We start from the raw sequence: 21310 nt of genomic DNA, 5'->3' as shown, positions 1-21310 counted from the left end.
CTCCTCGTGGCAGCTCTGGAAAACCAAGCTCCATGGAGATGATTTGTGGGAAGGAACCCATGCTTGGTCTAATGCTGGCGCTTTTGTTGTAATGTGATCACCCCGGGGCCGTTAGAACCTTAGCACTGCATTTCCCTCAGAAACTTCAAATACTTGGCCGAGGCCTATTCTCTGACCTGGAGAGGGGTGGTTCGGCTCAGCATACACCCCTGTTTGAGAACCACCCACAAATGACAGTGCCAAAGCCAATCAGGGAGGGAGTAGGCAGTAGGCACTCAGCTCCTGGCCTCAGTCTCCCCACTATGAAGTGGGAGCACATGTGGCCCACGAGGGGATGGGCTGTGGAGGGATACAGCACAAACCAGCCAGTTCAAACCCACTAGACTCACTTGGATCCAGACAGGCCGTTCAGCTGGCTCGCACCCACCGTAGCCCACTCTTCTCTGTACTTAGGGCTTCAGCAGGACTGGGCAGAGAGCTGGACCAAAGGATGTGTACTGTGGTGCCCAGTATGCTCCCCAAATCCACATCCACCTGGGTCCTTCCAATGGGTACTTCTTTGGCAGGAGGGTCTTTGCAGGAGTGACCAGCCAAACCTGGAGGTGAGAGGACGCTGGTTATCTCCGCCCGTCCTAAACTCATCGAGTCCCTAGAGAGACAGAAGAAGAGATGACAACACAGAGGATAAAGCGCGACCATGGCGGGGGAGACCAGGCCATGGGGCTTTAGCCAAGGATACTGGGAACTGGGAGAGGCGGGCGGAACCCTCCTGGGACATTTGCCCCCTGGGGCTGCGGGAGCACATGTCCATTGTTTAAGCTGCTCTTCAGTGATCCTTGTGACCTCGTGGGAACAGACGAGGCTGGGCCTCATGGAGATGGGAGCAGAGGCCTCACCTGCCCCTTAGGGACCACGCAGGAGAAAGTTGGGACCCCAAGTCCCCCAGGATAAGGGCCGAGGTGTTAGAGATGAGAGGCCTTGTGGACATGTCCCTGCAGCCTTTCCAGTTTCTTCCTTCAGCTCTAGCAACACGAGGAAACCTTGGGCTTTGTGGCTTGGCAGGTGCCATTGCCAGGCCTCGGGAGGTGTCAGTGTCCAACAGTGGTCAGCCTCTCAGGGTGCCCTGGCTGTTGGTTCGAGACCCCTCCCTGTCTGCTGCATCTCTGGATGTTGGCGTATCCTGCAGTGCTGGTGGCTTCTCAGACTCTGATTAAGTTCCTTTCCACCCATCTCAGACTTGACTCTATATCCAGACTTGTTACCTCTTGACACTTTCCCCAGCTGGGGCGTCACCTAATGTGCAAATGAGCAAACTAAGGCATGGGGTATGTGGAACCCAGGGCCCTTGGAAGCCTCCCGACCCCTGTGGCCACCCACCCCGCCTTACTCCCCCATCTCTTTCTCTAATGCATTTGGCTCCCACCACCTCCCTTGCTCTGCCAAGAATCGACGTGGTTTCTCAGCCGAGAACCCCTTGGGGCGCCACACTGCTTTTCCTAGCACTTGGAGTTCATGAATCCCTCCCACAGATGTTTATTGAGCGCCTGCTGAACGCATAATGGCCCATCACCCCTTCCAGCTGCCTTGCTAGGGCACCTTGGACCCATATCTCCCTTTTAAAGCAGCAGAACCTTCCAGCAAAATCTCACCCCAGTTCTGAGCATGAGATCAGATGGATATGAAACCAGAGTTCGCGGAGGGGTCCCAAGGCCCAGTCGGTCAGCGACCTGCAATTTACTCATGACCCCTGGGCCTGTGGGCCAAGCCAGGGGGTCCAGACTGAGCCTAGTATTTGAGACCCTTTATAGCCAAGCCTGGCCAGCCCACTAGGCCCACTACAGGCACCCTCTTCTGATTCAGATTAAGTGACATCATCATGGTGGCTGGCTCAGGAACAGCTTCAAAGATGTCCTCATCCTGGTCCTGGGACCTGTGAACACGTCACCTCATGTGGCACGGGGACTTTGCAGATGAGATTAAGTCAAGGATGCAGAGATGGCATAGAGCCTGGATTACTCAGGGGGCCCAGGACTCTCCCCTCTGAGGCACACGAGCCTCTTGTTTGGGTCCGTGGAGGAGGCTTAGGGCTGGAAAGCTTCTCTTTGTCTGTCCCCTGGCCAAGCCAAGTGCTCCCCAGACCCTTCCAACACCTGGCTCTAAGAAACCTATTTATACAGGTTGCTTTAGAGCCCTGAACATGGGAGCTGGAGGAACCCAAAAGAAAGAAAAAAATGCATTTCACTGAGTGGATGTGTCAGAACACAACCCCGAAGATGTCCCCATCCTAGTCCTGAGATCTGTGGATATCACTTCACATGGTAAAGGGACTTTACAGGTGGGATTAAGTCAAGGACTCTCAGGTGGAGACAACCCTGGTTTCCCCAGGGGGCCCAGGATCATCACAGCACCCTCACAAGAGGGAGGCAGGAGGGTCAGAGTCAGAGATGGAAGAGGCTGCACTGATGGCTATGAAGACAGAGAAGGGGCCACAAGCCAGGGATGTGGCCCCTCTAGAAGCTGGAAAAGGCCAGAAACGATTCTCCCCTGGAGCTTCCGGAAGGACCGGCCCTGCCTACACGTGGGTTTAGTCCTGTGAGATTCATGTTGAACTCTTCACCTCCAGAAGCATAAGGTAATAAACGTGTGCTATTTAAGCCAGGAAGTTTGCAGTAATTTATTACAGCAGTGAAAAGAAAATGATACACCGTGCAAATCCCTTGTGTGGCCCACAGTACACTCTGGAAGTGTTCCCCACTGTTGTGTAAATCAGGAGGAATTGGAGTGAAAAATCTAGAGCTGGGCTGGGGGCAAGGGGTGAGTATAAACCCGTAGTCCCTCATATACCTCCTGGTAACTAAACTTGATCCCCAAGTTTCCTCCTGGCAGCCAAAACAAAAAGAACAAGGAGATGGGCTATGTGACTCCTGTTACCTGCAAGGAGAAACCTTCTCCTAGTTTCCCTTTGGGGGACAGAGCAATTCCCCCAGGGTCAGTCAGTATCTCGCCCCCTCCTCCACAGGGAATGTGTCCAGACCTGTGGTTCCCCAGCCTGTGGTTGGCCTCAGCCCTGGCTTTGCTGTGTGTGAGGTCTTTGCTCCTCTCCTGTCTCTTGGGATGAATCATGGAACCCCAGGCATATTAGGTTTCTCCCTCAATTCCACGCATGAGCCTACCCAGGCCCAGGAACACTGGGGACAGGTTGGCTGTGCCTCCATGGGCCCCCACCCTTCACAGGTCCTTGCCTGGAGGATCCTGCAGTTGAGCTACCTCTGAAGGCAGCTGTGCTGAGTGTAGCCCCCACCACCCTGCACCCTGCCCAGGGCCTGAGACCAGGTTCCAATGTGGCCAGGGCTCATGCACCCAGGCTGTCTGGAAAGTTAAGCTCTGATGCTTTTTACTGTACATTTGAATGTTTTCACAACAAAACAAATTTTAAAATATTTTAGAGCCCTGGCTGGTATGGCTCGGTTGGACATCATCTGCAAAGCAAAAGGTTGCCAGTTTGATTCCCAGTCAGGGCATATGCCTAGGTTGCAGATTTGGTTCCCAGTCTGGAACCCATATGGTCAGGGACTCGTATGAGAGGCAACTGATTGATGTTTCTCTCTCACATTGAAGTTTCTCTCCCTCTTTCCCTCCCTTAGTCCTCCAAAAAGAAATAAGTATTTAAAAAATATTTTAGATGTTCAGAAAAATGGCAAAAACACTATTTATAGAGTTCCCAGCTGCCCTCCTTCACCCAGCTTTCATGCACGTCACCATCCTGCATAACCGTGACCTGTGTCTCACAGGGCAGAAATGAGCCTGACTCAGCGCTTGTGACAGACACAAGTGCCAGGTGAACACTTAGGCCTCTGAAGAGCATTGGTCGGTCTCGGGTTTGCCTGGGAGCCTCTGGCTGAGGCTGGGGCTTTGTGCTTATGGCAGGAGCCCCACAGACCAGCCCCTGTATCTGCCTCAGTACATTGTCTGTGAGGCTTTGCTATTATTGATGTGCCTCATTGCCAACAGGATTGACCTTGACCCCTGTTGGGGCAGCCTTCCTCAGATCCCTCCACTACCTGCTTTGAAGCTGCTACTTCTCCACCTCATCCTGAGACAGACACACAAGGTTGTGCAGGTGTGCTGGCCCCTTGTGGCGGGGGAGGGATGGCCTTATCATTTGTCAGTGGGTGTCGGCTACAGCACTTGTGACTGAGGCATACATCTGGCAGAGAGTGTTTTTTCCTCGTTGCTCTGCTGACCAGCTGGCATTCTGTAGGGATAGCTGCCCCCTCCCTTTAGCTATTCAGTCATTCATTTATATCAATGTGAGCTGTGATCAGCTGCCATCAGGATTGTCTGCTTGGGATTTCCTGTGTTCATGTGTGTCCCCAGTGGAGCACTTCCTCCCTTGCAGCCACTCGGGCTGGCCCAGATTCAGGCTGTTCCTTCCCTGCCTTGGCCCTTGCACCGCTTACCTCCCCAAGGAAGGGCCTCCTCGCCTTCCGACACTGGTTGGCATGGAGCCACTCAGGCCCCAAGTCTCTGGTTGGAGGTCTGAACAGCTAGCTCAAGGGGCTCACACTGCGGTATGTGAGCATGCAGCTTTTCTTTGTAGTTTGTTTTTCATTGAGATGCAACCTGCATATCAAAGGATTCAGTGACTGTTAGTATACTCACTGTGTTAGGCACCCTGTACCTCTGTCTTCTGTCAGAACATTTCATCACCTCCAAAAGAAATCCCATCCCTATCAGCAGTCCCCCTTTCCATTTTCCTCCTCCAGTCTCTGACAACCTCAGATCTGCTTTGTGTCTCTGGATGTGCCTGTACTGGCCATCTCACATAAATGGAATCACACACTGTGGCCTTTCGTGTCTGGCTTCTCTCCCCTAGCATCGTGTTCCTGGGGTTCATCCACACTGTAGCGAGTGTTAGTGCTTCACTCCTTTTCATGGCTGAGTAATATTCTGTTGTGTGGATGGACCACATTGTGTTTCTCCATCCATCAGTAGGCATGTGGGCTGTGTCTCTCGTCGACTGTTGTGAATTCTGTTGCTGTGAACATCATGCACAGGCCTTCGTGTGGACATGTATTCCAGATATGGCTGAATCTGACTCGGGGGGATACTTGGGGACATGTCAGGGTTGGTGGTGAGGGACTCAGCATCTCAGCATTCCATCTCCCCTACCTCCCCACATGCTCACTTTCTGGAGCAGGCACTGCCCTGACATCTCCCAAGGCCACCTGGACCCCTAATATCTTGGCCAGGCTCTGGGGACGACTCTCCCATGTGCAAGCACCCCTCACACAGGCAGCATGGCATCTCAGGGCTTCTGGGAAGCCAAGATGAGGTCATGGCTCAGAAAAACACTTCACAAACTCTCAGCAGCTCCCTCCTTGGCGTGGGGCAGGTGGCATCGACTGCTTGGCATGTGGATTTCATGGGGTCAGAGGTCTTGGCTCACCAGTGCGTTCTTAGCAGTTACCAACATTGGGAAGAAGACAGCATGAGATTCCTTCTCACAGGAGCCTGTTGGTTCATACCCAGCCACAGCCAAGAACCCCTCCAAAGTCTGCGCTGAGGGCCACCAGCCAGAACACTCCCCACTGTGGTCTGTGCCAAGGGCCAGGACCCTGTGGGGGCAGGAGTGTGGGTGTATCCTGGGGATCTCTGTGTGGAAGTTGGGCCACTCAGGCACCAGAGAAGAAGGCGGTGAGGGAGCTTTTGGAGGCCCAGGGGTGTCCCACAGATTCTTCGGAAGTCCCCGATCAGGGTCCAGCCCCTCCTGATTGCAATGCTGAAAAGCATTCAGGGGTGGCATGCTGCTGAGGCCACTCGGCCCACACCAGGCAGCCGGCCCTGTTATGGGCTGACAGCAGAGCTGTCTGGGGGGGAGTTTTAGGAGCATCGTGAGGCTACCCCACCAAAGTATCTCAAACTGGGCAACTTAAAACCATAGAGATGAGTGCCTTCCCAGTTCTGACGCTAGATGGCTGAGATCAAGGTGTTGCAGGGCTGCCCTCCCTCCAGAGGCTTCATGGGGCGGGGCCGCATCTTTCCTGCTTCTCCCAGCCTCTAGATGCTCTGGACATCCTGGACTTGGGGCTGCATTGCTGTAGTGCCTGCCTCTGTCTTCATGTTGTTTCTCCCTGTGTGTCTGTGTCCATAGTTCTCTCTTCTTAGAAGGATAGCAGTCACTACACTAGGGCCACCCCACTCCAGTGTGACCCCATTTTCCTAATTATACCTGTACAGGCCGTGTTTCCGAATAAGGATCGGTTCCTAGGTTAGGACTCAAACCTGTCATTTTGGGGGACACAACTGAGCCCTCAACAGGGACATCCTAGCAGTGAGATGTGCCTGAGGGGCCCTGTAGTGCCCTCCCTACCCCTCTGCCCAGCGAGTACTGCTCACTCCCTGGCCTTAATTTAACGTGCTGTAACTTGAGGACAGACAGGCTACCTGTGGCCCAGGTCAGTGGTGGCCTGAGACCTTGAGTGTGTATAAAGAAACTGATAAGGCAGATGGAGAAGGTAAGGGATGAGACCCCCGAACAGAGGGGAAGGATCTCAGGAAACCGGGGCCTCCGGGGAGCCCCACAGGACCTGGCTGCATTTAGAGGGCTGGAGCCACCGCCATCCATGTCCTTGGATGTGGCTCCCACCCACACTGGAACCCGAGGCACCCGTCTCACCTCAACCAGGGCCTCTGCCCAGACCTGACTCGGTGCCTTCCCACTCTCCCATCCAGGCCCTTTGCAGACCCGAAGCCCGTGGTCACCAGGGCAGCAGGGCCACTGGCGGGCCAGGCTGGGGGTGGATGAGGTGGCCAGGTGGCCAGTGGGTGACGACTTCCCCAAGCAGTGTCCCCTCCTTTTCCACAGACCCCCAGCCACACCGTGGCTTTCCTGTCTCCTTAGGATCACCTTTGCCAGTTGGCCAACCATCTGGTTACAATATACAAGGGACAGAGTCAGAGTTTACAAATGTGACTGGCAACCTGACAAATTTTATGTCCAGTAAACCTAGTAGTAAAAAGTTTGTTTTGTTAAATTATTTTGTTATTATGTTTTCCTGTCATTAAAGATTCCAAGAAATTCTTTTTTAAATGGAGACAAAATTTGCATACCTTAAAACTCACCCGTTTAAAGTACATTCACAATGTTGTGCAACTGTCACCTCTGTCTTGTTCTAGATTGTTTCTTTACCCCCAAAAGAAGCCTTGTCCCCCTCAGCAGTCGTGCCCATCCCCTGACAACCATTAACCCATGTCCTGCCTTTGTGGGTTTGCCTGTTCTGGACATGTCACGTAAATTAAATCACACATCATGTGGTCTTTTGGTATCTGGCTTCGCCTACTGAGCATGATGATTTCAAAATCCACCCATGTTGTGGCGAGTATCAGAGCTTCACTCATTTTCATGGCTGAGTGATATTCTGGTGTGTGGGTGGACCACATTTGTCCACTGACAGACATTTGGGTTGTTCCTGCCCTGTGGCTGTTGCGAATCCAGCCTCAGTGGACGTGCGCACACAGGTTTCCTCTAGGCATGCTTGCATTTCTCTTGGCTGGACACCTAGTGGTGGCATTGCAGGGTCCTGTGGAAACTGTGGGCTTTGGAGGAACCATTCGCTGTTTTGCAGAGACAGAGACGCCTGTTGTACATTCTTACCAGTGTGTTGGAGGTTCCTACTCTTCTCTGTCCTTGCTAGCACTTGTCACTGTCGTTTGTTTGAGCCTGGCAGTACCTCAGGTGTACAGTTTGTCTCACTTATGACCTGCCTTTTCCAGTATCCTTGTGGTGTCAAGTGTCTTCATGAGCACTCTGCCATGTGTGCACTTTTCCTCCCACCCGTGGTGACTGTAGCCTGGCAGGGCACGTTGTCGGGGTCCATGTTGCCCCCGGCTGTGTGGGGGGACAGGACAGGGACCGCTTCAGTGGCCTCATTTGACTGCAGAGTTGGATCCCCTGACCACTCAATCATTCCCATGGAGTGGGTTCCTGTGCCTAGGGCCCCGAACCCCAGGACATGATGGTTTTATGTACCCTGTCCACCATCTATTCCTGGTCCTAACCCTGTGCTGTAGTGAGGGGAGGCAGGGGCCAGTGGGGTGGGGTGGGGAGGAACAGGGCTTCAGGGGCAGGCAGAGTCCTTGGCAAGTCTGGAGGATAAAGAGTGGGGTGGGTCTGAGCGCCTGAGAAGAGGACCTCCAGGGGGAGCCCAGCATGGGCAAAGGCCCTCGGGTGCCCAGGAGGCACTGGAGACAGCTCCAGGATGGTAGGTGAAGGCCATGGAGCTGGGTTCAGGCTGAGGAGCTAGGGACTCAGCCCAGGAGGGTGTAGGGAGACATGGAGGAGTGGGAGGGGCCTTAGTTTCCTCCCTGTGTCCTGGGGCCTGTGCCCCTTAGAATCACTGCTGCAGGCATCTCAGGAACAGCAGAAGGTCCCTACCAGGCCCAGCCAACAAGGGGTGGGGGCCAGGTAGAATAGAACCCAGCCATCTGGGGAAACTGAGGCAGGGCTGGGAGGAGCTGCCCAGCATCCCAGTTTGCCCCCCAGCATCCCATCTGAACCCTGAGCGCCTGCAGAGGGGCCTAGCCCCTGTGGACGGGGCACCCGGGGATGGCAGGGTACGACCTGGCAGGCTGGTGCGTTGTTGACAGCCTCTGTGGCTAGATTCCGCCCTGTACAGTAATTGTCCCTGCACTGCCAGTAATCGCCCTGACTTACCAGGCAGGCATCATTTCCTGAAAGTCAGCGGCCTTAGGGGAAGTAGGCGCTGGTGGTGACTAAACCAACATGCAAATGCAGCCGGGCTGGGGCTGAGAGCAGAGCTGGGAGCTGGCTGCTGTCTGCCGGTCCAGCGCCCAAGGTCATGAGGGAGCGCTCCTTTGAGGGGACCCAGCGGCGGCCACGCCATGTCCCAGCTACAGTTCTGGTTGCAGTTTGCAGAACTCAACAAGGTAACACTCCCGCTGAGCCTCAGGGTAATCTGGCTCCCTCCCACCTGGCAGGGACCTTCTGAGGGCTGCCTGGACCCACCAGACCCTGGGGCCCTCCCCTCCTCCTGGCTCCTGTTGGCTTTTTTGGCAGCAATGGTGAATTTGCAGGAGTTTTCTGAGAACTGGTGGGGGTGTGGGGAGGGACCACGGAGGCGCCACAAAATGAAAGTGCCTGTAGCCAGCGGGGAGGTGGGAGGGGCTGTGTCTGAGTGCTTGCAGTCCCTGTTCCTGTCCGGGTGGCCCTAGCGTTGGACCTGGGAGTCTCACGGGCTCTGGGGTGTCCAGGGGCACCCATCAGTGTCTCTGCCAGCAGTGGCAGACCCGGTTTGGGATTGGCTGTCACAGACAGGTAGGAATGGATCCCTGTGACTCCTCATTTCCCTAGGGACCCAGGTAAGCATCAAGCCCCTGTCTGAAACAGTGAAAGAACCCATTTGAAGGTCATTTCTGGGGTCTGCTTTGGATAGGAGGGGGGTGCTAAGCTGCTGCAGCCTCCCTGGGGGAGGCCCAGAGCTAGGTCAGGGGTGGAGGGCCATCCTATCTCATGCTGGGCTGTGGCACGGGGGAGGGGCACTGTGTAGCAGCTCCAACATGTCCTGCCATCCCCTCACCTAATCCCAGGGTCCCTGAAATGCTGTAGATATGGTAACTGCAACAAATGACTCCACGCTCTCCTGGCCCCTCAGAACAGTTAGCTGGCTCCCTTCCCACTTGGGCTGTAGCAGGGAGAGCAATGTGAGGGGGTCTGAGGAGAGGTGCTTTAGGTGGGAACCCCAGGAGGACAGTTCTGGGTTTGAGTGGTCTTGGGGATCTGCTGATATCTGCTGGGAATCAGGTCCCCACCAGGAAGGGTTCCATTCTCACCTCCGTCCACCTCCCCCCTGCACAGGGGGTGCAGCTGGAAGGATCCCTGGGAGCCTCGCCTCCCCTGAACCCTGGTGACCCATGTGAGGCCCCTCCTTCCTTTGCCCAAGAATTGAGGGGCCCCCACTTTGCTAGCTGCTGGTCGGGGTGTCTGGAGGCAGGGTCCCCAGAGTGGGTGGGGGACAAGAGCACCTACTTTCTTAACAGATGATATATTTTAGAACAGATTTAGATTTCACAGAATCAGTGTGGATGGTATATATTCTCATGTCCCCCTAACCAGTCCCCCTGTTCACACCTTGTATCACTGCGGTGCCTTTGTCACAGCTGATGAGCCGGGACTGAGACGTCATTAATAACTGAAGTCCATATTTACTTGATTTCCTCAGTTTCCCCTTCAGCCCCTCCGACTAAGTCGGTTTCCCTCCTTTCTTACGTGGACGCCCGGGCTGTGTGTCTTTTCAGGACGTCCCCAGTCAGGGTTTTCTGGTGTCTTTCTCATGACTGCACTGAGGGATGTGCCCTGCTCATTCGTCACATCACTGTCCCTGCTGCCCCCAGGCCTCCTCCCTGCTGACGTTGATCCTCATCTCTTGGCTGTGCTGCTAGTCAGACTTCTCCTCTGGGAAGTCCCTTCCCATCCGCCGTCCCTTCGGGTAGGGGTGCCTCTGCACAGCCACTTGCCAGGGCCATTCTCCCTCCTCTGCCCCCAGGCTCTACCCACCACTCAGGGACCATTTGCCTCCGTAAAGCAGAACCACCTCTCAGCGACCCAGGAGCTAGTGTCACTCTGTCTAGGCTCAGGCAGTGCCCACCAGGGCATACTCAGCTGTGGCCCCAGAGGGATTTCACGAAAGACGTGGCTACCTCCACCTGTACCCAGACCACACCCTGCCCAGCCTGCAGGCATCTCTGGGGTCTCTGCCTCTGTTACTCCACAGGGTCCAGGTAGCAAGACTTAGAGCCCGGCCTTCCTTGGCATGGTCTGCTAGACTTGGGCTGAGCCATCTCTGAGCCCCACTGCCCTGGGAGAGGTAGAACCCAGGGGAGGTCCAGCCTTGGGGTCGGCAGGGCCAGACTTGCCCATGGTTGCCTCGGGTTGCCTCAGTTCCTCCTGAGATAGCTGTGCTGGCCTTTTGAATTGCCTGGCTCTTGTGTGAGCAGGCTGGGCACCCAGGAGTGTCAGGGTGTACTCCCTCCAGCTCCTGCCTCTGTCCTGGAACTCTGGGCTTTTATAAACCTATACAAGCCACCACCTGTGCCTGGTGCCAGAGCTGCTCCTGCCTTCTATTAGGTAGCCTAAGTCCCCGCCTCCTCCTCTGGACCTATCCAGGTCACAGAGTCCTGCCTGCTGGAAGCAGTGGGGTAGTCTGGGTCTGCCGTACCCCTGTCCCCACATGGGTCCAGACTGCTTGCAGCCAGGGGCAAGGGTGAGGACAGGCCTAGTGGTCCGACCCCCTATGGCTCTCTATGCACCTGGATAACCAGGGCTCTGAGGTGTGGGAGGAGGCTCACCCTAGGCCCCCAGCTTTATACCAGCTAGCTGACTTGGCCAAAGGTGGCCTTTCCTGCATGCCTCCTGACCCCCGGCTGGCACCAGGACAGATGTTGTCCAGCAGGTGGGCAAGACTGAGGCTCCTGCATCCACCCATCCCTGTAGAGGCCGCTGGGTGGGCCCTAGTCCCGTCTCCTTCTCACCCATTCCCTTGGAGCCTGCCTCTTTCTGGGGCCCTGTGTATGCCAATGTCAGAGTCAGAGCTTTGGGAAAACTGATGGGGTCGTCTGCAGCTCCCCTCACCCCCAGGAATCTGATTCCAACTCAGATTGCTGAGAGGGGAGCTCCAGAAATATGGGCCCTCACAGGGCCATGGGTTAGGCCTGGGTGCTAGCTATGGCATTACAGGCACATCAGAGTGGGCTCCGGGGTACCCTTCCTCCCTGGCATCCACTGAGCATGAACTGAGCCCACAAGGCCCCGAGACCCCCACCCTACAGCCCATTCTTTTCTTCCCCTACTGGTTGGTGGGACACAAGTGCAGCGTGTGTCCCAGCACAACTGGCCATGGCTCTCCAATGCCTCTGACATGTAAGTGGTGCACAAGGTCTGGGGCTCCAGGAAGGTAGCCCTGTCTGGACCCTTGGGGTGGCCTCTGCCAAGACCACTGCCAAGGCCACTGGCCCCACCTGCTCAGGAAATGCTTCCACAGACAGACCGAAATGCTTGGGGCCTGGTGTCAATGTGACCGGGACTCTGTGGCCTCCAAGGGCAGGCTGGAGGAGAGGTGCTCATCTGGGAGGGCTTGTGGGCCTTTCTCCCAGTAGTGTTGGCTAAAGGTAACTCCCATGCACCCTCCCCAGCTCCTGGGCTTTCGGGGCCCTGTCTGCAAAACACACACTCACTGTTCTCTCTCTCTAGGTGGCCGGTGCTGCAGGGCAGTCTGGTTGGTGGCTCTCTCCCCACCAGTCCAGTATCCCTGAGTGGCCAGGCCCCTCGTGTCCCTATGTCCAGTGTAGGCTGGGTACATGCAGGCATTCACTGCCTTTGCCTGAGGGGTAGGGGCGTGGGGGCAGCATCAATGCCCCTGGTGTCCTACTGATTTTCTTGAAATTTAGGTTTATACACTGTGTGTAATCTCTGTGAAGCAGGCCCACAGGTGTGGGGCCTGAGTCCTGACAAATTTTTACCTGGTGTCACCTCCTCCACAGGAATGGGCAAGGAAAGGCACAGAGCAGGTGTCACCTTCTTCTGGTGTCACCTCAGCGGAGTCAGTGCACAGCTTGTGGGGTCTGGTCTCTCTCATGAGTGTTGTGTTTTCAGGGCTCGTCTACACCATGGCCAGCGTCAGAGCTTTGTTGCACTCACGGCTGGGCAGCATCGGCCCCGTGGCTGGCCCCCGTGTGCCTGTCACAAGGCTGCCCCAGCTGCACCCTCACCTGGTCTGTCTTCCAGGAATCCTCGTACCTCGACGACCTCTCCAACGCCTCCGTCTTCTCCTCTTCTGTGGACTCCCTCTCGGACATCCCAGACACCCCTGACTTCCTGCCCGCCGACAGCCTTAGTCAGGTGCCCACCATCTGGGACGTGAGCACTGGCCCCTCCACCCACGATAAGGTCAGTTTACCTTGAGGCCTCTGGGCTGGCAGGAGGATCAGGACAGTTCAGACATCAATGAAGCTGCTGGTCCAGGGCCCTCACGTTTCCTCTGTGGCCCAGAAAACACGAGGGTTTGTGGGGGAAGCTCCTGTGTTGGGCACTCTCCTCCTCCTCCTCCTCCTTTTCCTGTGTAAGTGGTGTCACAGCCAGGCACCCCTGTCCCATGCCTTCAGTGGCTCAATCTCCACACCCTGCTCTGTGCTGGACCTGCTGGGGAGACAGGGGTCCCCAGGATATGAGTGAAATGTCATATCTCATGGTTCTCACCCAGGGTGGTCCCACTCCCAGGGACACCTGGCCATATCTAGGGATATTTGTGGGTGTCACAACTGAGTGTGCTCTTGGCGTCGAGTGCCTGGGGGCCAGAGATGCTGCTCAGGCCTCCATAGTGTTCAGGACGGCCTCCCCATAGAGAGTGACCTGGTCTCAGTTTCAGCTGTGTCAGGGGGGAGAGATCTTGGGCTAGCTAAACGTAAAGTCACGTGATGGGTTAGAAAGACAGTAGAAATTCCTATGTAGAAGTTACTTTGGGGCTGAGGGCTGGAGGAGGAGTTGTTGGCCAGATCAGGTGGTAAGAACGGCTTGTGCAAAGAACCCTGTGACAGGAGCTAGTATGGTGTGCCCCAGGGTCAGTGTTGGGCCCTGTGCCTGGCCAGGTAGGAGCCAGGAAGTGAGGCCAGTCCAGGAGAGTCATAGGGGAGCAGGTTCCTTAAGTATGCCAGGCCCAGACTCTAGCACATGCCCAGGACCAGGCAGTAGGGGCACCCAGCATGGGCCTGGCAGGGGGACAGGGACTGCCCTCCAGGGCAGCCCAGCGAGGTCCCTGCCTTTGGCAGCCTTGGTGGACAATCCAGGCCCATCCCAGCATCTAGGCAAAGTAGCCAGTGGACATTGGTATCCCCCACACCTCCCAGGACGCTTGGGAAGCTCCCAGTCCCTGGGAGGAGGAAGTAAGGGCAGCTGAATCCCAACGCTCACACTGTACAGTACTGTGCAGTGGCCAGCCCACGCGCCGGGAACCCTGACTCAGCCTTCTGGGAACCTGGCTGAGGCTATTTGTTTTTGTTAATTCAAAAAAAAAAAAAAAAAAAAAGGAGAGAGACTTGAGCATAGGTTTCTGACTTCCCTTTTATTTTATTTTTTAAAAAACTTTGGCCATGTTCTTAGCCTTGGGAAACAGCTGGAGTCATAAAAGCAACTTGGTTCACGTGACTAAATCCCCTGCTGACCCTCTTCCCTCTGAGACTATAAATAGCACCCATGGTCTGGGGTACCCAGTACACACAGTCATTGGTCTGGGACAGTGGGTCTGCATGGGACTGAGGAGGAGAAGGATGGCCACATGTTACTTTCATGAAGCATGTTTTGGAATCACACAGTAGGTCTTGGCCACCAGACCCCTGGAAGAAGGCCTGTGCTCGGCCTATACCTCAAGGGGAGGGGTCTTTCACCAGAACCAGCTGGTAGGCAATAGGAAGGAGGCAGAGGGGCACGAGGATGGCCTGGAAAGCCTGACTCCAGGCCGGTGGTCCTACCGAGGTGCTTCCTTGGCGTGTCCAGCCTGCAGGCTCATGTCCACCCACCCCTTCATCTCTCTTCCAGTTGTTCCTGCCCAGTGGTCCGTTTACTGGCCTTGAGGACCCTGTGTCCTCCCTTCCCAGCACCCCACTTCTTGTCAGCTACCAGGTGAGCTGGGCCCCTTTCCTAGCTTTGCCTGTGCCTCCTGGGACTAAGGAAAGCCATTCACACTCAGGCACCTACTGTGTGTTAGACCCCAGGCTGGCTTAGAAGGGTGTGGGAAAACTAAGGTCCTGGGAGGTATCGTGTTGGAGATGGTAGGTGGGCTCTCTCCCCACCCACCCACGTCACTGGGCTGGCTGGTGGATCAGGTCCCTGCCCTTTGGGAGAGGCTGGCCTTACTGGGCAACAGGACTGTCCCCACCATGAGAACACTGGTCTTTAGTCTCAGAATCAGCCAGAGGAGGAGGATGAGGCAGAGGAGGATGAAGCAGAGGAGCTGGGCCACACAGAGATCTATGCGGACTACGTACCATCCAAGTGTGAGTGCATGGCCTCCCCTGGCCCCTGGCATGTGGGAGGAGACCCCTGGAGGACACCCTCAGCAGGTGACCACAGTTATGCATATCCCCACTGGGCCTCAGGGCTTCTGCAGGTGGGCACCCACTTCTGGGGTCCCTGAAGCAGTGAAGGTGGGCCTGGTAGGGGTGGAGGGAGGTACAGTTCTGTAATTCTGGTAGTAATCCAAACTGCCCAAAACCAAGGTGGAGGTGGCTCAGAGGGCGTGATGGAACATAAGCCCACTTCCTCCAGGCCCAGCCTCCTCCCTGCCCGGGGAGGGTTTTATGGGTCTGCCCCTCTCTGTCTGTGCAAAGTACTGATGGGCCCCCTCCCCCCAACTCGGCTCTGCTGGGCCCCATCCTGGTCCCACCCCCATCCTGGTCCTACCCAGCTGAGACCCTGATTCTGCCCCTCTAGCCAAGGTCGGGAAGCAGCACCCAGACCGCGTTGTGGAGACCAGCACGCTATCCAGTGTCCCTCCACCAGACATCACCTACACCCTTACCCTGCCCGCCTCAGACAGCGGGGTCCTGTCTGCCTTGCAGCTGGAGGCCATCACCTACGCCTGCCAGGTAAACCTGCAGTCTCCCACCTGACCCTGTCCTCTGTCGGGGTGTCTCAATACCCTACTTGACTCTGTACCTCATGGGGGATGTTCAGTGTGCAGTGCCCACCCTACCTTTCCCACGTGGAGGTGTCCTGGTGCCCACCTGACCACACACTGCATGGGGGCGGTCTCAGCGCACCACCCATCTCCGTACCCATGAGAGATTTCCAGTGCCCACCTAACCCCATCCCACGTGGGGGTCCTGATCACTGCCCCACACCCGCAGCAACATGAGATCCTGCTTCCCAGCGGGCAGCGGGCAGGCTTCCTCATTGGAGACGGTGCAGGTGTGGGCAAAGGGCGCACGGTGGCTGGCATCATCCTTGAGAACTACCTGCGGGGCCGCAAGAAGTCCCTGTGGTGCGTGTTCCCCTGGCACGTGGGTTGGGTGGGGTTGGTGGGGGATAGCTGACACCCATCAGCCCTCACCCCTTAGGTTCAGTGTCTCCAATGATCTCAAGTATGATGCGGAGCGTGACCTGCGTGACATTGATGCCCCTGACATTGCGGTGCACGCGCTGAGCAAGGTGGGTGGGCAGCCCCCTCCCTGTCACCCAGTGAAGGGTCCTGGTGACCCACAAGCATGCCCATGCCCACCCCTCTCTCCAGATCAAATATGGTGACAACACTACCTCAGAGGGCGTCCTGTTCGCCACCTACTCAGCCCTCATCGGGGAGAGCCAGGCTGGTGGGCAGCATCGCACGCGCATCCGGCAGATCCTTGAATGGTGCGGGGATGCCTTTGATGGTGTGGTATCCTGGCCCATGGAGGGGTGGGAAGGGAGGAGGAGGCAGAGTAGGCACAAAGGAGGGGTGGGTGGAAGGGGCAGGAGCAGCAGAGCACCAGGGGTGGGAGGAGGAGGGAACTGGAGCGGTCAGAGAAGGGGGAGGAGTGGGCACTTAGGGTAGATCTGGGCTGGAGGAGGCAAGCTGAGGGGAGGGAGGAGTGGCTGCATGGATGGGGTTCCAGGGGTGGGGTCAAAGGAGGAGCTTGAGGGGCTCTTGGATCCAAGGAGGCTGGGAACATCCTGGTGTGGGAGGACTTCCTGTCAGAGGTCACAGGACTTGGGAGGCTCAGCCTCAGGGGAAGCTCTCTCTCTTGGTGACCGCTGCTCTCCAGCCCTTGCAGCCTGGCCAGGCCTCCTGTCTCCAGCTGGCAGGACTGTGACTATAGACTTTGGGTGGTGTTTGGTGGTGGGAAGATGCCACCTGGGCAGAGGCATGGGGTGCAGAGCCCTTCTTCCTCCTCCTGTCCCCACCCCAAGATTTTGGGGTTTCTCTACCTTTTCTTCCTTCTCTCTCAAAACTTAGATACTTGGATAACTTTGTCTTCTACTACTAGACTGCAAAAGCAAAGAATAGGAAAGTGGCAGCCAACAGCACAGTTTAACACGTCTTTGTTCACTTTTGTAAATTCCAGCTCCCTAGGCTTACCCCTCAAGTGAGGCACTGTGTGGGAGGCCCTCAGGTTCTGGGGATTTGTGCAGCGCCCTCCACCCCCGCCAAAATCCCAGGATCTGCCCTGGGCATGGATGTTGCTCCCCACATCCCCTCTGTGCAGCACTGGATCTGCTGAGTGCTGGGGGCACCTGCAGGGGCTCATCCTCCTGTGCGCCCCCTCCGGGGGTGTGCCCCATGTGCCATCTCACGTTAGTGTTCCCCCCACCTGAGCCAGGGCAGGTTTGCTTGTCACTGTGTACCATGCTGCTCTGTTCTGTTCTTACTCAGCCATTTCCCCGTCATGGGCATTCCTGGAGTTTCCAGTCTCTGTGTGGTACATAGCCCAGTGTGAGCCCATCACCCCTTCTCATTGTGTCCTTGGGGCCGTTCCAGAAGTGCAGTGGCCAGCTCTGGAGCTCCTGGTCGCAGGGTCGCAGTCAGAGATAAAAAGAGGGACGTGGACCCAGTGTACCCAAAGAAGAAACAAGGTTATTGGTGTGGTTTGGGCATGCATAGGACACCTTGCATAGCCGGGGGAAGGATAGTGTGAAAGAATACAACATTGACGTCTGACCCTGAGGGGTGAATGCTCAGCCCCACACTCACTTTTTCATTTGAATTTTGCAAATCCTCTGTCAGCCCTTTACTTGCATTTCACATGTACATGTGCACATCTGTGTAGACACATGCCTTGTTTTTAAAGTAGGCCCATGATAAGCATACTTGCCTGTAACTTTTTTTTCAAATTATAAGAGAAAGTTGATTTAGAAAGTTACAGAGGTAACAGAAGTGAACCAGCTGGGCTGCGTTGCCTCAGGAAGCAAGTTACAGAAGCAGAAGAAGGGCCCGTGGAACTTGACAGAGGGAAAGGCAAAGGGAACTCGCCTGGAGAGAAGAAGAAAGGGGCTTGAAAGGCAAGGGCAGATGTGCTTCCCAGAGGGAGATGCACACCTGTAACTTTTTCCCTTTAAAATATTAAGAACTTCCTACATCTTACAATTTGTTTCTTCAATATCTTTTTTTAATGGGATGAGTGTAGCTTTGTATGAAGTCCTAGAGAGAGACCCCATCTCCCCATGGGAAGTCATAGCCCACCTCTTACTCAGAGGCTTCTGTCTTTTCATGTTTATTGTCACATGTCTATATCAGTGTCACCTGTAAGGTCTTCACAAGGTCTTCACATGCCACGTTTCTTTTAGTAGTCATGTGGGGGCCTAGAGGTTGTTTCCCATTTGCCTTAGTAACCTTGCACACCCCAAGGCCCCCACCCATGGTCAGATCCCCCCCCCACCCAGGCACATTGCTGAGCTCACCAACCAAGAAGGGATAGGCTGGGATGGTCACCTTCTAGAATAGTCCTTAACCCATGCCCGCCAACGATCGTGTTTGATGAGTGTCACAAAGCTAAGAATGCCAGCTCCACCAAGATGGGCAAGGCCGTGCTAGACCTGCAGAACAAGCTGCCTCTGGCCAGGGTGGTGTACGCCAGCGCCACAGGTGAGCGGGGAGCTGCTGGGGGCAGGGAAGAAGCCTGATCACATGTTCAGGCAATCACTGATTGCAGCCAAGGCGGGGTGGGCGGTATCACATGTGTCATCTATTCGGTGACCTCACAGCCTGGCCCAGAGGTGGAGCTCACTCTCCCCAGGCCAGCAATAATTTCCACACTTTGTGCATGCCAGCCCCTATCAGGGGCTTCCCTCTGCCAACCAGGTCCAGCTCCCTAGCTGTGGGCATTTTTCTAGGACCTTCAGGTCCCCACACCTGGCCCTTGGGTCATTTCCTGTGCTGTCTCCATGATCCTCCCCCAGCCTTGCTGGGTAGGAAGAACTGATGCTGATTCCCATCCCTTCCCCTCCAGGTGCCTCCGAGCCCCGAAACATGATCTACATGAGCCGCCTGGGCATCTGGGGTGAGGGTACACCCTTTCGGACCTTTGAGGAGTTTCTGCATGCCATTGAGAAAAGGTGAATGCCCCTCCCTGTCCGTGGCAGGGGTGGCTGGGGAGCCACAAGGGCCCTGCTCATCACATGCAGAGGACTGGTGTCAATGTGCCCAGTCCTCACCCTGGCCCACACTCCTTCAGCAACCAGATGGATCTTAAAACACAAATCCTGCCCTTTCTTTATTGTCCAGTACTTTCTGTTGTTCTAGGGACAAGAGCCCCTTCCTGCTCTTCTTGCATCCCCAACAGCCCCTCCTCAGTCCAGGAAAATCAGGCAGATGGGAGCAAAGGGTCTTTGCACCTGCTGCCTGCATTCCCTCTGTGTACTTGGCCCTTCCTTGCCCTTCAGGGCTCAGCTCTGGGCGTCAGCCCCTCCATGGAGTGGCTCCATCACTCAGTGGGATTCAGTGTGTGGTCAGCCAGGGCCCTGCCAGTGCTCAGGCATCCCTGTCTCCATCCACAGGGGTGTGGGCGCCATGGAGATCGTGGCCATGGACATGAAGGTCAGTGGCATGTACATTGCACGCCAGCTCAGCTTCAGTGGTGTCACCTTCCGAATTGAGGAAATCCCACTGGACCCAACCTTCGAGCATGTCTACAACCAAGCAGCCCTGCTGGTGAGCAGGGCGGCCAGGGGTCTCTGACTGCATGAGCACACTGTGTATTTCCTCTTGAAATTATACCCATCACCTGCAGCATCTGTCTTTAAAGACACTACATGGATTTGTCAGGTTATAGAAAGGAAGAAGCAGCCAGCACACCTGCGGAGGTCTTTGGCCGGAGCCAGAGACTCGTTTCTGTTCAAGCCAGGGATTCTTAAGTGGCTATAGTGATGTAGGCTCCACCGCCCTCCCCTGATGTCACGAGCACTTTGCCCCTCAGCTGTTTTCAGCGTCTACATCTCTTGTGTGATGTGGCCTGGCCCTAATCTTCACCATCTCCTTTGTGTGTGGTGGGTTCCTGTGTCCTCACTGTCAGATCACACTCTTACGAGACAAACCCTGAGCATCGGCTCTGCCCATGCCGTATCTTTGCCTCGGACCAAGACAGGGTCTTCTCCTTGGCACGGCTGCCATCAGGACCAGGTCATTCGACGTGGGGGTCCACCCCGGGCGCTGCCGGGTGCTGAGCAGCGTCACTGGCTCCTACCCATTCAATGCCGGGAACATCCCCCAGGCCCCAGTTGTGACAGCCACAGATGTCCCAGACCTGGCCTGGTGTCCCCAGGGAACAGGATTATCCTGGGCAAGTTTTTTGTCTAAAGTGTTGAGAATCAAGTGCCTGCTGGTCGGAGTCACTGCAGATGCCTCTTCCCTTTTCTGAAATCATGCCTACACGTGGCATCACATGTTTTGGTTTTTTACTGTTTCTGACTGCTCAGGTATTTGCAGAACCTCTATGTTGCTCTATGTATGATCCCCACCCCCAATTCCAGCAGGGTGGGGCTGGGAGACAGCTGGGCAGTAGCGAGTTTCGCCTCGTGTGGCATGTCATTGCAGTGGGCCGAGGCCCTGGGCGTGTTCCAGCAGGCAGCCGACTGGATTGGCCTGGAGTCCCGCAAGTCCCTGTGGGGTCAGTTCTGGTCAGCCCACCAGCGCTTTTTCAAGTACTTGTGCATTGCTGCCAAGGTGCGCCGGCTTGTGGAGCTGGCCCAGGAGGAGTTGGCCAAGGACAAGGTGAGCTGGCGGCAGTGGTGGCTAGGCCTCTCCCCTACGTTCGTGCATTGGGGGGCGAGTGGGTGGATCTGGCACTAATGTCACAATCACAAACAAGCCCAAGTGTGACTGGGCTAAGTCCAGGAGGAAGGGTGGGGAGAGTGAACTGAGGTCCGGAAGGTTCTGGTCCTGCCTGACCCCAGCTCCCTGCAGCAGGCGGCAGGTGTGGCCTTGCCCTGGGCTCTCCACATCCAGGGCTACCAGGTCCCCAGAAGGAAACGACAGTAGTGAGGGGGTCTGGAGAGCTGAGGCCGGATGGCAGCTGCCGTGCAGAGTTCCCCGGTGGGTCTGGTTGTATGGGGGCCTGGCAGCCAGCCGGGACCCAAGGGGAGGAAGGAGGGAGACACTGAGGCAAACTGGGTGCTCTAGAGCTGTTGAGGGGGTTCCAAGCGGGCTCACTCCCACCTCACCCCCCACAGTGCGTGGTCATTGGGCTGCAGTCCACAGGCGAGGCACGGACTCGGGAGGTGCTGGATGAGAAGGATGGGCAGCTTGACTGCTTCGTCTCAGCCGCTGAG

The 21310-nt window shown here is 56.1% G+C and overlaps 1 protein-coding gene across 5 annotated transcripts in view; it reads left to right on the top strand.

Moving 5' to 3' along the window:
- Positions 1-21310, top strand: part of SBNO2 (strawberry notch homolog 2) — a 49380-nt gene that overhangs the window by 20944 nt on the left and 7126 nt on the right. For 4 of the 5 annotated variants that reach the window (XR_008390256.1, XM_053658301.1, XM_053658302.1 and 1 more), the window contains exons 5-16: positions 12803-12964; positions 14609-14692; positions 14970-15066; positions 15503-15657; positions 15919-16052; positions 16129-16219; positions 16302-16445; positions 18512-18629; positions 18994-19099; positions 19541-19694; positions 20577-20753; positions 21212-21309. Coding sequence is in view for 4 of the 5 variants with exons in the window: in XM_053658301.1 (XP_053514276.1) it covers positions 12803-12964; positions 14609-14692; positions 14970-15066; positions 15503-15657; positions 15919-16052; positions 16129-16219; positions 16302-16445; positions 18512-18629; positions 18994-19099; positions 19541-19694; positions 20577-20753; positions 21212-21309 (1520 nt within the window). In the remaining variant the exon portion in view is untranslated. Of the gene's footprint in view, positions 1-8171; positions 8950-12802; positions 12965-14608; positions 14693-14969; positions 15067-15502; positions 15658-15918; positions 16053-16128; positions 16220-16301; positions 16446-18511; positions 18630-18993; positions 19100-19540; positions 19695-20576; positions 20754-21211; position 21310 lie in introns of those variants that run through there. The other variant, XM_053658304.1, reaches the window with a different exon arrangement.

Source organism: Artibeus jamaicensis, unplaced genomic scaffold (assembly GCF_021234435.1).
Source record: "Artibeus jamaicensis isolate MK-2021 breed Jamaican fruit bat unplaced genomic scaffold, CSHL_Jam_final scaffold_537, whole genome shotgun sequence".
In the NCBI taxonomy this organism is placed as follows: Eukaryota; Metazoa; Chordata; class Mammalia; order Chiroptera; family Phyllostomidae; genus Artibeus; species Artibeus jamaicensis.
The sequence above is the reverse complement of the archived record's forward strand: the minus strand, read 5'-3'. Positions and strand labels throughout refer to the sequence as shown.